Source organism: Siniperca chuatsi, linkage group LG3 (genome assembly GCF_020085105.1).
Source record: "Siniperca chuatsi isolate FFG_IHB_CAS linkage group LG3, ASM2008510v1, whole genome shotgun sequence".
Lineage (NCBI taxonomy): Eukaryota > Metazoa > Chordata > Actinopteri > Centrarchiformes > Sinipercidae > Siniperca > Siniperca chuatsi.
Genome location: NC_058044.1, coordinates 6992107 through 7009236, shown reverse-complemented (window position 1 = coordinate 7009236; position 17130 = coordinate 6992107). Strand labels below are relative to the sequence as shown.

Sequence of the window (17130 nt, the reverse complement as noted above, 5' to 3'; positions counted from 1 at the left end):
TGAATCAATGGGTGAAAGTGTTGAGAGGAAACTTATGAGTGTGTGTGTGTGTGTGTATAAATTATGCTGTGGAGACTTGTTTTCACACAGTCACATTGTGGAGACACACCCCTAATTTGGGGACAAAAAGCTGATCCCCCACAAGGTTAACTATTAAAGCTGCGCTAATTCATATTTTTATATTAACAATGGACCAGATGATTATTTGTAATGTAGTGACAGAAGTCACTCGTAGTGACAAACACGCAGAGATCTATCACCTGAGTCTTTCAGTCTATTTTGGATCATTGTTTTAGTTTTATGGCCTACAAACTCATACACTACCTGCCCAGCACCAAACAGCAAACAGACAAAGTTAATGACTAGATGGTGAAGCATCAAGCAAGCTAATGAGCCACATATTTAACTGAGAAGAGTGAATATTGGACTTCATCAGGTGGACAGAAACATGACTCAATTGTAATCAAGTTCAGCCAGACAGCATTGCAACTAGCAAGTTACAATGGTAACGTTTGGCCATGGCTGAGAGTAAATTTACAACATGAGAAATGTGACAAATATCAAACTGCACATCTTGGGATCATTGGTTTGAATAATTCGCCTTCACTTAACAACTACTATACAATGAGATATTTTCTCAACTTTTGAAAAAGAAACTCCCTTTTCTTGTGACATTATTTGTCTAAAATAGATACATTGGTTATAGATAATATTGACAGATAACAATAGAAAATCAGCCATAGATGAAGGTATTGGCAATGACTACTGTAAGTATCATTGTAAAACACGGTATACTTTATTGCAGGGTCATGTACTTGTTGTCTTTGTGTTCATTGTTTGGAGGTGAATGGTGTAGAGTTTCAGCATTCCACTGATGCATCTATTGTAGCGCTATGTTAAAGGTCACTTTATGGCGCTGACTGTAAAATATCTGACAGCCACTCCCTGATTCCGATCCGCCCACAGGTTCAAACCTTGATGTCACATTAGCGTTAAATAGCAATGACAGCGACTGGACAACAATGGTCGGACTAAAAACGTGTAAAAAAAACCTGCTTATGTAATATAAAAAGCCTCGACAGGCCATGATTTTGAGGGCGTGGCCTGCCTCTTTGATAATGATTACACAACATCAATTATTTCATGCTATACTTGCTGTCCTCATACCAACATGATTGGTGATATTTTTGTGGTTTTTGATATTTGAGTTTACCTTAGACGAAAGAGAACTATGTGATTTCTAATTTTCTTTTACTCTGCCTACTCCGATTGGAATAAACATTAGTAAACATCCACCCTTTAGTCTTGTAGTGCTTGTTGGTGTTGTGGCTGACTGTGTCACTTGCTTTCTCCGATTCCTTCCCCAGTGAATTTCACCGCAAAGCCCTTTCATCCCATGAGACCTGCCACATCATGAGATCACAAAACCTATTCCTACTGGTTTACCTAGTGGGGTGCTCCTTTGGTAAGAGCAGATTTTGTGTCTTTTCTCTAATGTATAAGTGTCAAGTTACAGTCAAAGGACATATCCACCCTTAAAGAACAAGGCTGATGAAATTCTATATTTCTGTTATTGTCAACAAATCTCAATAAAAGCCCAAAACCAACAATGAACTGATCCGACTAACAAGTATATCCAGAGCCTGTTGTAGCTTGAGAGCTCCATTGTTGTCCAAAGAAGCCACACTGTTGCACTGGGTGACATGTTCCTTCATTACAATGAATTGATAATCGTACATATGCTGTCCTGCTGCCATAAATACTCACTAAAACACCAAAATGTATATTATTCTGCTGCTGAAAATAGTCCACAACAAATGCTCTATTTCCTCCTGTTTGTATAATGTTTGCTAAAAACAAAAGTGCACAGCTGTTAGAAAATGATTTAGGCCTTTAAAAACATTAAACTATATGTGTTTGGCCCTAAGATTTACTGCAGACAAGATAAGGAAATATTGAGAGACCAACTAACGCATTGTTGGTTTGGATAAAGATGGTGTTATTGAATATTTTTCATATTGTTAACAAATCCCATGAAAAGACCAAAATCAACAATGTTTTCATCTGTCGCTCAGTACTTTTCAGACTTTTTGGTATTCAGCCCCAAGCACATTTGTTCCTACCAAAGATGTAAATTTTAAATTGGTCATAAATATATAGTTTTTTTTTTTATAAAAACTGTTGGGCACTGTAGTTTTTAGAAAATGTTACTCAAACGTTTTTGCGGACTATTTTCAGAAGCGGATTTATACACATTTGGGTCGCTAGTGAGTATTTATGGTAGCAGGTGATGGTGTATGTGGGATTGACTCAAAATAAGTTGCAGTTGCAGTGCTACAGGGTGACATTCATGTGTTTTCAATGTTTTAATGTGATTTTGGAAAAACAATTGAGCTCTATCGCAGAGAGGAATGAACTACTATATCAGACTTTGGATACACAGACAATACTTGTTAGAAGGATTAATTCACTGTTCATTTTGGTCGTTTCACTGGATTTATTGCGTCAAATACTTGGTCAGTGGCCAACGCTTCAAACTATGAAGCTGTGGGTACCCCTTAGCTTCACTTTTGCAGTTACAGGGCATGTCAAGTTAGCAATATTATATATGCAACAGCCGGTTAGACTTTCAAAATAAAGCTTGCTGAGAAACATTTCTGCACATGTGGTTAACGTTGTGAAACGGTCGCAGTTTGGTTAGGTTTAGGCACCAAAGCTACTTGGTTAGGTTTAGAAAAAGACCATGGTTTGGACTTTTCCTTTCACGTCCGTCACGTGATGCACACTGGCCCAAAAAGACTTGTTCCCATAAACTTGCATTGTGAAAGATGCACTGTAAAATGGTGGATACATTTTTTTGAACGTCGCAACCCCCTCGAAATGACTCGTTTCACTCTCAGAATTGAATCCATTCGGTCAGCTAACATTTGGAAAGTCGTATTTGACGCGCTGGGAGTGAGATCAGGCTGTTTATTTACAATGCAAAAATTATAGAACGTTGCCAACATTATCCTTTAAACACAAGTACTTTTGCTTTCTGGGCCCATTTTGTTATACAGCAGTATGTTTTTTTCTTAATTTCCCTGATATGTGGGCAAATACAGACATCAAGATCATTTCAGTGCAGATAAAATGGAATTTAGTAGCTAAGAAAAATTTGGCAAATGGTACATGAAAGATTTTGGAGTCAGTCTCTCAGAATCAAAATGCATGAGCTTCTTTTTAGATTCACCATTTTGACATTCAACATTGAAACAAGACAACCATTATTTTATATCTTCTTAATTAATAAAAACGTCCTAAATATGTCCAAATGTAGTTTGAGTATTTCAAATTCTAGTGTCAGCTCTAATAGTGAACTATGTCTTCTCCCAACAGGGGCATCACGTGCACAAAGGTAAGATCAGGGAGTTGAAATAACTCAGTGGAAAAAGACATAACAATTTTATTACAAAGCCAATGGAGCATAAAATGTTATTTTCCACTTGTAAAGACTTCACCCTGTTCTAAATGTAATGCATTATCTCATGTTTTGTCATTCAACGCTTGTCTTGCTGCGTCACTGATGGGAATGTACAGTAATGCAACCTGCACTACTGGAGAAACCTGTGGTCAGGTGAGTGAAGCTGTCACTTACTGTACTTATTGCCAAAGCATTTTTATCTAAATATGCACAAAACCAAAAGGCTAAGGAGAAATTACCCCAAACCCCCCAATACCCCACAACTGTTCACAAGTGCTGCATCTGTTTTCTTCTGATTATGTTGATGAATTTGGATTTATGATCATAATCAAATCCCTCCCAAAGCTACGGGTACAAAGTCACGTTCTGACTTAATCAAGACAAGACAACTTTGAGCAAGTTATCGAGGGTGATTCAGTGAAAGATATGGCATGTTTTTGTTTTTCAAAGCTGAAATAATACATCTAGTCTTCTTTCAGTGTCAGCAGAGCAGCTTCAGGATTTGTCATTATTTCACAACAGAATATTTGAAGTTTAATTTATTGGTCTCTGTGGGGAAATTCACAAACGTAGTGGGCAGCAACTCCAAAGTCTCTGGTTGAAGGAAATAATACTGAGAGTTTTCTATTAGTGGTATTATACCGAGTCATGTGGTGTGAGAAAAATCTTGCATAAAGATGGGAAGAACATGCAAAATTCATTCAGAGTGGACCAGGGATGATATATGGCCCCAGGACCTTCTTGCTGTGATTTAGCAATATAACTACTAACCTACCATGACAACTTTTAAGTCTTGCTCGTGAATTCGCTGTCACTGTCTCAGGACTCTTGGAATGACTTGAATGTACAGTAGCAAAACTTCCCAAAATCACATACTTCAAGATCAAGATCAAGATCAGTTCTCACGTTCTCAATGATCTAACTGAGCTTGATAAAATAAACCTGAACAGAGTTTAGCGAAACATCTTTTAGTCCACAGGCATGGACTGCATAATGACAAGACAAAGCAAACAATGGATTTGTCTGCAGTGAATACCAATGTGGTGAAGCATGTGAAGATTTGCTAACACTATCAAAGGTGTTGATGCAAGATGTTCATCATTACTGTTGTCTGTAGTGTTGATACTATCAGACTCCAACCCCCTTTTTTTAAAAAAAAAAACAACTAATGCACCAGAACATTACTAAAAAAAAAGTGTCTTCAAGCCAGCATCATGTTCATTTACAGTTTGTGTGAATGTTGTAAATGAATTGTGTTATTTCTTGTAAATCCCTTCATTGTGAGCCAGATTTATACATGTTTCTAGGAAATTGTCTGTAGCCAAAAAAAAAAGAGTGGCCTAAATCCAGCATGCTTGGTTGCCAGATTAATGATGAATGACACAACAAAATCAGCTTTAATATACTTGGGCAGATTACCAGGGGCGTCTCTGGTCTAGCACTAGCCCAAATGCTGCTAACGCAGAGCTAATTAGCCCAAATCAGAAAAAGACCTCGCTTCCTAATCTAGCTGAATTTGCAGCCATGTTTGGGCCCATTCATTCCTCTGGTGCCATAATACAGCCGAGTGTGCTGACAATCAGCCACAACCTGCCTTGGCTAACTGGAAACATACTGACAGAATTTGTTCCCATATTGACTTCTCATTGTGAAGCAGATTTGTACATGTTCATGGGTAATGTCTGTGTATGTGAATAACAGAATCAGCTGTAATATTTGGGCAGATTCCTTGGGTCACCTCTGGACAAATGCTAGCCGAAGTGCTGCTAATGTGGACCTAATTTTCAGCCCAAGTTAAATTTTATTGTCTACCACAAAAAAAAAAGTGGATGAATTTGGCATTTAGTATGTAAAAGCCAGAGATGGCTTCCCTTCAATGCTGGAACACAGGCATTTTTTTTTTTAACAAAATAGCACATTACATTCCCAAATGTTATGAACTGGTTATATAATCTCAGTGTTTAAGAGCTCTGGTGCAGTTTCTGATGTCTGAAAATATCTGCAATAAAGACAATCCAACATTTCTTTGGAAAGAAGCTTTCTAGTTGCCTCCAAAGTAGGTTTTCAGCTTGTCTTATATAAAATTGTTTCCTCATTGCTCAACTTTTGCTGATGTCATTTATTCCAAGGTGTCAGATTCAACCTCGCACTTCCTACAATGTGTGGGATTGCCATCAACAGACACAGGAAGAGACTACATGCAGAGGCTGAAAGGAATGCTTGAAGCAACAATGGATGTGTACACCTTCATGGTAAGGCTGAAAGTTAAAAACAGGAGCAACGCAAGAAATGTTACAAATTCCAACCCGACCAGTTGGTGTTGCAATGCTGTTTTGTTTTCTCTCACGGAGTGACATTCAGACTTTCCAGACTGTGACAGATTAGAAGTCTGGTGACTTTTGTAAAGACTATTCTGTTACTGAATGTTAAAAATGTATTTGTGCGCTTGTATTAATAGCTTTTCAGGGATACACATTCACCCGCATAATATAATTACATTTCAATGAACTATCTTTCTACCTCTCCTTCCTCTCACCCCTTGATTTTTTTACACCCCTTCATCACCGCAACCACAGAGGTCCAGCATGACCGGAGTGCCCCTTCTCAGCCTGGAGGAGGCGCTGGCATTAAACCCCGGAGCAGACCCTCTCCAGAACGAAGCCCTGATCCAGATGTGGATGGAGGTCAAGATCAAACCGCTGTTGCAATCCATCACCAAACACTCCCTGTCCTGCCTCAGCACCAAGAATTTCAGCTGCTCCACCTACCAGACTGTGTATGTCTGATTCTCTGTCTACCTGCCTGTTTCTGTTACCTTTGTTACAACACCTTCTCACCATCCTCTCTCTTCTTGCAGGGTGAGGGAGCTCAGTGACTATTATTCTGAGATGAATCCAGTCAGACAAAAGTGGATCTACACATTCTTTATGTACCCATTTCTGTCTGGAGACAGAGTAGCTGGTAAAGCTTTTATGTTTTTAATTCAACTTTAGGATTAATTTAGATAGCACACACCTCCACTAAAGCTGCACATTCCACTGAATTTGTTATTTTTGTAATAGCTCCAGCAACACTTATAGTATAAACAACAACTTGCCTTCTCCATGCGTCTTGGAAGTAGGTGAAGTTGTAACAGAAATCCCTACTCTGCATTCATTTTAGTAATAGAAAATATTTAGAATTTTTATACATATATGAAAAGGGGTTCTCCGCGCATCTTCCAGAAATGTGCAGCTGAATCAGGTGCCTCTCAGAACAAACCCAATGTTTCGACACTACTGTGTCTTCATCAGAATTTTTTCTTTTCTTTTTTTTTTTTTTTACTTTTGATGAAGAGTAGGGTCAATTATCTTGACTGATTGCAGCCATGATTTTTGAAAAACTGCTTCATCCTGCCCAGGGATATTAATAAAATAATACAAATAAAATGAATAATTAATAATAAAATGTAATCAAATCGTACAGAATTATTCTGAGTTGATGCATGCATGTGGCATCAAAATGTGGTTGTACATTTAAGAGTAATGAAGGTTTATGTAAAATTATCCGCACCTACAAAAAATTGGCAGAATATTATAGGAAACATCACAAAAAAAGTTCACAGTAGCCTATATGCAGCACAATATAAACTAAATGTTTAACTGACACATTAAGATTTTAAGATTTGTTAACAAACAAGATTATTTATCTCTTCTATATTTGTGTGTGTGTGTGTGTATATATATAGATATATGTGTGTTTGTGTTCACTCAGTGTGTTTAATCTCTGTATAGGTTGTGTGAGCCAAGAGGAGAGCAGTGAGGAGTGGTTAATGAAGAATTTTGGTGCCTTCAGAGCAATGGCCCGAATTAAGGACTTTTCAACACTCAACATGGTCTTCAGTGGAGTGAGTTAACATGAGTTTTCTTCAAGATTTACGGGATTTATAACACCAGTCAACACAGTCACAGCGACAGAGTGGGGAGAGTTTTTATTTAGTTCAAGTGAAACAGTGGAGTTTTAAGTCTATCACTGCACTTATAGCCAATACATCATTGCTTTGTCACACATCTACCTCTACCTCTGCATCTGACTCTCTTGTCCTCCTCTCTCCTGATCTTTTTTCCAGTTGGAGGTTCTTCACCTGCTGACTCCAGTGCAGAAGGCCGAGCTGCTGCTGAGGCCCACGGTCTCAGGTTTAGACAATGGCACCCTCAGCCTGGTCTTCAATAGTTTGTTGACAGGGGACTCTGGCCTTCCCCCCATTACCATCCCTGGAGAGGCCTACAACTGGACGAGCCCTGAAAACCCTCCTACCTATCCTCCACAGCCCACATATAACCCATACCCACCACCATCCCCAAACAGGCTCAGACAGGTACTGTAATGTAGCATGGATGTAGGGATACTGCCAGGTCTTTAATGCTATAAAAATCACCTATCACGTGTTTTAAAATTCAATAATACTGTGAAGAATCTGAAATTATTTAATTTGTTTTAGATCAAAAAGTGTGAGTCTGCTGGTGGTCTAAATCTTGATTATCTTAACGGTATTTTGTGCTGCCAAATCTTTAAGATTTTTTTCAGACTTCTAGGGGAAATCCAAAAGTTTTTAAATATGTTAGGCATTTTGGGGATATATAACATTAGCATATTGTGTACAGGTAATGGGATAGCCATAAAAAAAATAAAACACAGTATCTTGGATTTCAACATTTCACATTATTATATTCCAAACCATTACAGCTTCTATGAAGTGGTGGAACAAACAGACACTGAATGATATAGGAAATATATATTTATATATATGTATTTTAATATTTAAAGCTGCTTTAACCAATATTTTTATATTAACAATGGATCAAATGACTGTGTGTAGCTCAGCACTGTGTGTTGTGGCTCATAGTGATGAACACAACCACAGAGAATTATCACCCAAGCCTGCAGTTCCCCTCAGCTCTACAGAGCGTCTTAACGTGTTTTAACTCGTTGTTTTGGTTTTATCGCCGGCAACATTACTGTTTTGGTTCACTGTCATCGGTCTCCTTAAAGGAATAGTTTGACATTTTTGGAAATATGCTAATTCGCTAATTTTGGACTACCTCTCCTCTTTTGTCACACTTACAGGTTATAAATGGGTTCATGATGGCTCTTAGACCCATTAGAAGCTTCGTTCATGACTTTGTGTCTTTCACACAAGAGGTACAAGCTCTCACACATAAACACACATGCACACAGACTACATAAACTGACATGCAGATGTATTCACACTGTACACCTGCCAAGTGAAATGACTCCTGACCTGCTGTGTTTCTCCAGAGGAACATGTCAGAAATAAGAAGCACCACTCTGACCCAGTTCCTGCTCAACTTTACTCTGGCTGAGCTGGCAGACATGTACCGGCCACAAAACACATCTGTAGATCCAGAAAGGCCAACGTTTGATGTGACTAATGTGGAGGACTGGTACCAGCAAGTTGTGATGCCGGTGCTACGGAGGTTCTTGCCGAATGACGAGGCCCTGATGCAGCAAAACATCACCCTCGTCTTCTACCAAGTGTTGTAAGTCAAGCTAACATTTTTGATTAGTATTCTTCATCCCCGAGTATTCATTTATTATTTTTTTTATTTAGGTTTTGTCAGTAAAGATAGAACTAAATGGGAAACAATTGCATTAGATGAATCAAATTTAAAGCTCCTATAATCTTAATGTTGGCTGAGTTCCAGCAATTACTGCTACACAATGCAGCAATTAGCTTATCACCAAAATGTAGCTCTATGTAGTTTTTTAGCCTCTTTTAGCTCATTGTTTCAGTTTTACTGTACTGTTCAGTCTCCAGCAGCAGCAGGCAGCTGTTTTCAGCAAAAAAAGCTCCATAAATGCTACCAGCCTAGCACCAAACTGCACATAGACAAAGTTAGTGACTAGCTAGTGCAGAAAGTGGAGCAGCTAAAGACCCTGATGTTTCTCAGGAGTTGGAGACCAAAACAGAGCCAAAAGGAGAGTGAATATTGGATTTAGATTTGTAAGGTGACCAGAAACATGACTCAAAATTAATGCTAATGTTGCTTTGTGTCTTTTATGTGTAAAAAGGCAATTGTTTGCTAACCTGCTAGCCGTAGTAATTTCATAAAGCCAAAATGTGTTGAGGTTGTGGGTTTGTCAGCTTGTTGTGAAGTTCCTCTGCTCAGTAGTGGCCAAAAAATAAAACAAAAATGAATGCAGCTTTAGTTAGTGTAACAGTCTCACTCAATCCAGGTCAGTCGATATGTTTCTGTGTTGTAAAATGGTGTATTATAATGTCTTTTGAATGTATGTTTGTGTGCAGCTATCTGGACCATAGTATGGACAATGAAACCTTTGTAGACCTGGATGTCTGTAGCATCACTCTTGATAAGAACCCTTGCGGGGTGAGGCTTCCTTTTATTCATTTTTTTTATAATTAATCAAGTTTGAATGTTCAGAATTTCATTTAAACTTACGTGAACCTTTCCTTGTTGTCAAAAATCTGCTTGAAAAGTCATCTTATAGAGTTTTTTGTCTTCACATAATTTTTTCATCCTACCAGCTGACTGATGCAGTGGAAAATGTGGCCTATGTTTTGCACTGTGCTGCCCGTACCAACCTGACAATGTCCGAGGCGACAATCATGAGCTTGATTGTAGAGCTGACAGAACATCTGAACTCACTGATCAAAGAGTTATCCACAGCAGTGAGTATATCAACCACTCTATATCTTGCTTTCCCTTTTATTGAAACTACTGCAGTGCCCATTCGGAGTGGGCTGATTGCTTGGCCCCTGGAAATGGTGCTTGCAGCATTCTCGAAAACTGCTAATGCGATCGACTTCACACTTGACACTGCACTCCCTGGGGTCCTCAGCAATACACCCACCAAGTGTGAAGTCGATTGGATGGACGGTTGTCGAGGTATGCGAAGGACAGTCATACACCCATACCTACATACAAAGATTCCTTCCTGTAAAGTTTGATGATGCTGCTACAGCACCACCTATTGACCAAATGGCACCAAATTTGTCATGGTCACTCAGACATCACATCTACACATGGCCACCAAATGTGGTTGCAATAGCACAATGTGTTCAGGAGATGACATTTTATGTAATATGAGCCCTGACCACAGCATTTGAGCAAACTCCCAAAAAGTAACTTTTTCCAGCATGGTCTAGAGATGTTCTGTACCAAATTTGGTGACGATTGTTCAAAATTTGTAGGAGTAGCAGCGAAAACACAAATTTGGACAAAATTCAAAATGGCAGAAAATCTATCTAGATGCAAATGGGTGTGATTTTTATGGATATATTCGTCCGGACCCACAGAATCCAGAAAAAAATAATTTGTTTCTGAGACGTACAGTTCAAAACGTGAAGTTTGATATTATAGCGCCACAATCTGGCCACCAATTTGACACTACACTCCCTTGAGGTCAATTGGATGAACTGTTAAGAAAAATCAAATGACATACATACATACATACATACATACATACAGAAAGACAGAGATTCCTTCCTTTATAGTTAAATATTAAATAATTAGTGAATGTAGCTTCTCAGTGGATCATAAAACAGAATATAAGCCTGTTTATAAACATTACTAATCTGCAAAACTTACTGCTGTTCTCTGGGTAGTGCCTGTATTACTGTCAATGAAGTGTCAAACAATTTGGGAATGATGAAACATCTTGCATTTCTGATTTTGTGGTGGGGTCTTTGTTTTATTTATATCACAAACTGTGCCTTTAAAAAATACTAACTTGAGAATAACCTATCAAAGTTTAAAATCAGGTTTTTAAAGCTGAATGTAACAAACAAACAAACAAACATACACACTGCTTTTAACATCCGTAGATAGAGACAAACAAAACCTCCACCATAGAACTTGAATTATACTACTAAGTAAGTGCATGAGCACTGGGAGACACAATTGTGGAGTGAAAAATGTCTCCTGCTGAACTACTCTGCAGCCTTACAAATGTTAACTCCTACCTGGGAGACTCAGTGTTTTGATTAGTCAAGCCAGGAAACAGGGAATGCCTGGGAACAGGACCCAAATACAGACTAGCAGGTAGAGCTGGTGCCAATCAATTTTATTAAAAAAAATAAATAAATAAAAATGGGTTACACTGAATTGGCAGGCAAAAGCAACTCTCAGCAGGTAAGCAGTCCAGAAACACAAGCAAGCAGGCAAAATCCAAACTCCACAGACCAGCAAGGTTAAAGGACACAAAGACTCCAGAACTAACAGATACAAGAAACCAGGGTGCTTGACAGAAATACAACAACAATCTGACACTAAATTACTGACTAAATACGCTCAGGTAGGGGCGCCAATGAGACACAGGTGAAAACAATGAAAGCAATCAAAGACAGGAAGCAAAACTACCAGACACAAGAGGGACAGAGAATATTACAAAATAAAACAGGACATAACAGGACAAAAACCCATTACACACATCTTTATTAGACGGTGTAGTCCCTCATTCGTCCAGGAGTGTTCTATCGTAGAAAAGGTTTCAGTCGTAGTCATCTGGACACTGTTTTCAGAATCAAGACGTTTTGGCTCCCATCCGGAAGTCATTCTCAATTGTGAAAAAATGGGACGGGAACTAGAAATTTAAGTTACTCTGTGTTACATAAGCCCTGCCCTGAAGGAATCTGCCTGAGTAGCTATTAACAGATACTCAGGCAGATTCCTTCCTCAGGGCAGGGCTTATGTAACACAGAGTTTTTCACAATTGAGAATGACTTCCGGATGGGAGCCGAAACGTCTTGATTCTGAAAACAGTGTCCAGATGACTACACATCTTTATTGTAAACTACTTTATGTGTGTTTGTTTGCCTGCTCATTTTACTACACATTTCAAAATTAAAATTAAAATCAGTGCTTCCTTACTCATTTCCTCCTATAGAACTTCAATGAGGTGGCGTCCGACTTTCAGCAGATCTTTGTTGAGGCGGACTCTCCCTCTCTGACCCAGGAACACCTGGAGGACCCGAACTTCATCGAGCTCTGGTTTCAGATCAAACTGATGCCCCTCCTGCCTGATATATCCACAGGCCTCCTGTCCTGCCTCAGCACCAAGAACTTCTCCTGCCCGGTTTACCAAACCATGTGAGTTCACAGGTTTGAGGAGATGTTTTTTTCCACACACACACACACAGTATGGTGTATTAAATGTTTTCTTTTTCTATATGTGCAGTGTGGCAGCACTCAGCAAACACATGAGTTTTATGGATGCTGATCCGATGTACAGTCATAACATCTATGAGCACTTCATCTATTCCTTCCTGCTGCATCACAACACCTCTGGTAAGTAAACTGTTAGCAGATGTAGCAGCCTTTAAAGGGTACAACAGAACAAGAGAAAAGTAAAGGAACTGTGTATTTACCCACTTAAAATAATCACCAGAATCTAAATTTCTATCCTGCAATTACATAAAAATCTTAACGTGACATTTTGGCAAATAATAGAAGGACAAAAGTCTTCATTCATGCAAAAACAAAAAATTGTTGTGAAATAAATGTAGTGGAGTAAAAGTATTAAGTAGCATGGTACAAGTACCTCAAATTTGTTCTTAAGTAAAGTACTTGAGTAAATGTACTTAGTTACTTTCCACCACTGTGTTTCAATTAAATTCAATTTTATTTATACAGCAATATATATATATATTCATAACAGAAGTTATCGCATTGCACTTTTCCTATACAGCAGGTCTAGACCGTACTCTTTATAATATTGTTTCAGATCTTTGCTTTCTCTTAACCATGAATAAAAATAATTATGTCAAGACAAAGGGTTTATACATGCAGTTAATTTCCTAAATATACATTAATTTTTGCATACATGTGTCAGACCCCCAGTGTATCTCCTCAGCCAATCACAGTGCAGAATGGCTGAAAAACAACTTTGGTTTCTTCTCAAGATTTGCCTTCATCACTGACTTCTACAAACTCAACCCAAACTTCTCTGGAGTAAGTCTGGAAAACCTGACTGGCTAAAATGCTTCATCTAAAACTGACTTAACTGAAGCCTGTACCTTATTGTAACTCATTTCTTCTCTTTTGTCTCCTGTCCAGCTGGAGGTTCTTCAGCTCTTGTCTCCAAAACAGACAGCAGAGATGCTGCTATTGCCTCTTCCTACTCCACCTGAGAAAGACTTTGTTATCAAACAAGTGTTTGACTTCCTATTGGAGTCCCCCGAAGACAGGAAACTTCCAGAGGTCCTGCACTCCCTGATCGAGCTCGCCAAAGAGGTAACAGCTTTGTAATGATACAATAACTTAAATTCTTTTGGAAAGTTTTAACTGTCCTGGATGATTAATAGTAAAATATTCAATCTCTCAGGTCAATCCACCCTGCAGTGTCTACAAACCCATGTGAGTACTTTCAAATGGTTTTATAACTTAAATTCCAGCCAAATTCTATTTTGTTATTTTGTTTACATTAGCCCAGAAGAACTTTTTCACAGCAGACATTTTGACGTGTCAAACACAGGTGTAAGTGATAACACCTGCTGCAATGCATTGCATGGCACTAAATGTTGGAACTGAATCATCATTAATGTTATTAGCTCCACCTGTGCTTTTCCTGCTATGACAAGTCAAAATATTTGCTGTGAAAAAAAAAGCCTGTTAATCTGATTCATTTGGGAACAAAAATGAAACAAGAGTCCTCTGATGCTAGCAAGGATGTCAAGAGTTTGGTCATCAAGACAGACAGCAAAACAGCAGGTAAATAGGGGTGGCTGACATGGAACAATTACTCTATCACAGTACATGTAATTTTATATCATCAAATCAATATATATCACAATATATTTCATTTTTTCTGGAAAATGTACTGTATAAAACACACAGACAGGAGTGTCTATTTTGGTTAATACAGCAAATGAATTACCTTACTAATCAAAATATTAGATCACAATTGATGCAAAAATCATATGAAAATGAAATATTGTCTTTCAAAAGTGGGACATGATAGAAAGTTTGGGAACCACTTCATGAACCAGTTACTTTCAGATTTATCAGATGGACCAAGGCTGGAAACAAACAGCTGGATTGTTTTTGGTGTGAATCTAGGATTTTTTAAAAACATTATTCTCGACATTGTGAGATACTGTAAGGCGTTTTGGGACCATTTCGCCATTCTCTTACAACCCAGTGCACTTATTTGAATGAAAAAAATCTAGCACGTGTAGCCAATAATTCTCTATCACTATGTTCATTTTGATGCAGATCTGGAATCAGATATAGATTTTAATAATTTTAAAAAACCTTTCTGTTATTTATATATCAATTTTAGAGGATTATGTAGCCTTAGATGGGGGTATGACCTCTTTAAATGCTTTCCAGTTAAATGTTTTTTTGTTACATTTGTGTGTCAGTTTTGAGAGATTGTACGGAGCCAAACCATATCTGCCACTAGACATGGAACCTGTCACCTGGGCTGTCATAGATGACCTGATAAACATCGCACCAGAGGGTCAGTCTCTTTTTCACACACACACAGAAAAACATACAGGATGACCATAAACACAAAGTCACAATGATAGCCAAGATAAAGCCTTATTTTTATTTTTTAGATTGTATTTTATGTGTATTACAAGTGTTATCATGTGCACGCAATAATTGACTGAATATTTTTTATTTTTCAATTTGGACAGAATGCGTGCCAGAGAACATCGTGGTGAGATTTCTTGAAATTTGCTCAACTTATATTTCCAATGAATCTATTTACCTGCATTTTATAGCTCATGTTTCAATGTTTCCGATTCATTATTTTAATTTTCTTAAAATGTATTAAATCTGTCATTCACAGTGTGCAGTAACCCAGTCCAATGGTAAGAGCTCTTTAACACGTCAGCATATAGTCTCATTTAATTACTCATTACATTAGTACTTATAGAGCTAAAATCATTTGAGATTTGTTTTTCTCTGCTGTTTGACAGGTACTAACATCTGCAAAGGAATTAACAGGTATCCCATTTGTTATGATTTGTATCCAAAATTACAAATAACTGTTTCAAAAGTCTCTGTACTGACGTGTATTTGCTTTTTAACATGTATTCACAGCTCTGACCTGCACTCTTACATGAAAACATCTATGGAAGTTTCCTGCAATTTTACCCTGGAGACATATGCATGTGCACAGGTAGCTAACTATTATATTGCTACTAGATTCAAAAGCGTCAAAGTCAGACTGGAAATACAAGGATTTATTTCATAGAATAGCTTCTATGCAGCATGCTGACTGTTGTAAATTACTAAATGACCACTTACTGTCTCACACATACAGCTGGAGAACTTCACAGCCAATCAGCTGGTGTCTCTTCTGAAGTGTAATCTGCCTGGAAACAGCAGCCACTCCAAAGTGCTGTGGAAGATGCTGCTGACTAAGCTATCCTTTGTCTTGGACCCAGCTCTGGACATCTTGGCTAACATGGTGAGTATCTTTTTAACCCTCTGATGAACATACACATCCTCAGCTTCAGGATTATTAAAGTAAATAATTCAAATGTAACTGTTCAAAAATGGAGGCCAGCTCCAATTAACACAACCTATAATGATTCAATCAATTGATCTCCCCTACAGTCCATGACCATGGTCGGTCCATCAGCGACGGAGGTTTTGGATGTGATTGGGGAGATCAGAGTGTCGATGCTGACTGATGAGCAGCTGATGAACAGCAGTGTCATCAGGAAGTGGTTCTCTGGCCGTCTGAGCAGGTTCCTGCCGTCTGCATCAGGAATGTTTCTGCGCTGTCTGAGCCGCAGAAACCTCAGCTGTCATTCATACCAGCAAATGTAAGTGATTGACTCCCTGACCTTGTGTTACAGATCCTCTTTCATCACGACATGCATATTACTGTGTTGCACACTTGATGTTTATATCTAGTTTACTGTTTTGGTTTAAGAGGTCAGGATTCCATTGAACCCTACTGTCAATGGTGAATGTGACGCTAGGGTCACATTATTATCATCTAACATGCTAAATCTAAGCATGTTAATATGTTAAAAATACCAAGAAATGTGCACTCAAACGTCCTAGAAAACAGTGCATCTTCTGTTTTGACCTCATGCTGCACTAATGGGTGTAACTAAATAGTCCAATCAACAAAGGCATTGCACATTTTACATTACTGTAGACCTGCCTTTCTGTCTGGCATATCAAATCAAACAGCCTTTAATAGCCCATTGGTTTACACGTACAGCAAGTTTGTTTGTTTGTTAATGTCTCACCCCAACATGGCATTCCAACAGCAAATACATCACATTAAAGTCGTACTAATCAATGTTTTTATATTAACAACGGGTCAAATGACTACGCGTAATGTAACGTGTAGTGTCACTCATAGTGATGATGACCCCACAAAGAATTGTCACCCGACTCTGCAGTTCCCCTCAGCATCTTTCAGCTCATTAAATGTATTGGTTCACTTTCATGGCTCTCATCAACATTGTTTTCTGCAGCAGCAGGCAGATGTTTTCAGTGAAAAAGCTCTGATAAACCCACTGTACGCTACCGACAGACAAATTAAGCGATTAGCTGGTGAACATTGTGGAGCATTAAGCAGCTAAAGAGCCTGATAATTCCCATAGAAGTTAGTAGAATCCAAAACAGGGCTAAATGGAGAGTGAATATTGGACTTCAATCATTTATCAAGTGGAC

At 38.3% G+C, this 17130-nt stretch overlaps 1 protein-coding gene across 1 annotated transcript in view; it reads left to right on the top strand.

The window, feature by feature from the left end:
- Nucleotides 1–17130, top strand: part of LOC122872151 — a 41770-nt gene that overhangs the window by 1690 nt on the left and 22950 nt on the right. Inside the window, exons 2-25 of the mRNA XM_044187954.1 lie at nucleotides 1368–1465; nucleotides 3379–3397; nucleotides 3580–3616; nucleotides 5593–5715; nucleotides 6040–6239; nucleotides 6321–6424; nucleotides 7237–7349; nucleotides 7572–7820; nucleotides 8570–8644; nucleotides 8762–9003; nucleotides 9771–9852; nucleotides 10011–10154; nucleotides 12371–12573; nucleotides 12662–12771; nucleotides 13316–13434; nucleotides 13540–13716; nucleotides 13808–13839; nucleotides 14847–14944; nucleotides 15126–15148; nucleotides 15281–15302; nucleotides 15411–15438; nucleotides 15535–15613; nucleotides 15758–15904; nucleotides 16054–16265. Of these exons, the coding sequence (XP_044043889.1) occupies nucleotides 1414–1465; nucleotides 3379–3397; nucleotides 3580–3616; nucleotides 5593–5715; nucleotides 6040–6239; nucleotides 6321–6424; nucleotides 7237–7349; nucleotides 7572–7820; nucleotides 8570–8644; nucleotides 8762–9003; nucleotides 9771–9852; nucleotides 10011–10154; nucleotides 12371–12573; nucleotides 12662–12771; nucleotides 13316–13434; nucleotides 13540–13716; nucleotides 13808–13839; nucleotides 14847–14944; nucleotides 15126–15148; nucleotides 15281–15302; nucleotides 15411–15438; nucleotides 15535–15613; nucleotides 15758–15904; nucleotides 16054–16265 (2690 nt within the window). The 5' untranslated portion in view covers nucleotides 1368–1413. The remainder of the gene's footprint in view (nucleotides 1–1367; nucleotides 1466–3378; nucleotides 3398–3579; nucleotides 3617–5592; nucleotides 5716–6039; nucleotides 6240–6320; nucleotides 6425–7236; nucleotides 7350–7571; nucleotides 7821–8569; nucleotides 8645–8761; nucleotides 9004–9770; nucleotides 9853–10010; nucleotides 10155–12370; nucleotides 12574–12661; nucleotides 12772–13315; nucleotides 13435–13539; nucleotides 13717–13807; nucleotides 13840–14846; nucleotides 14945–15125; nucleotides 15149–15280; nucleotides 15303–15410; nucleotides 15439–15534; nucleotides 15614–15757; nucleotides 15905–16053; nucleotides 16266–17130) is intronic.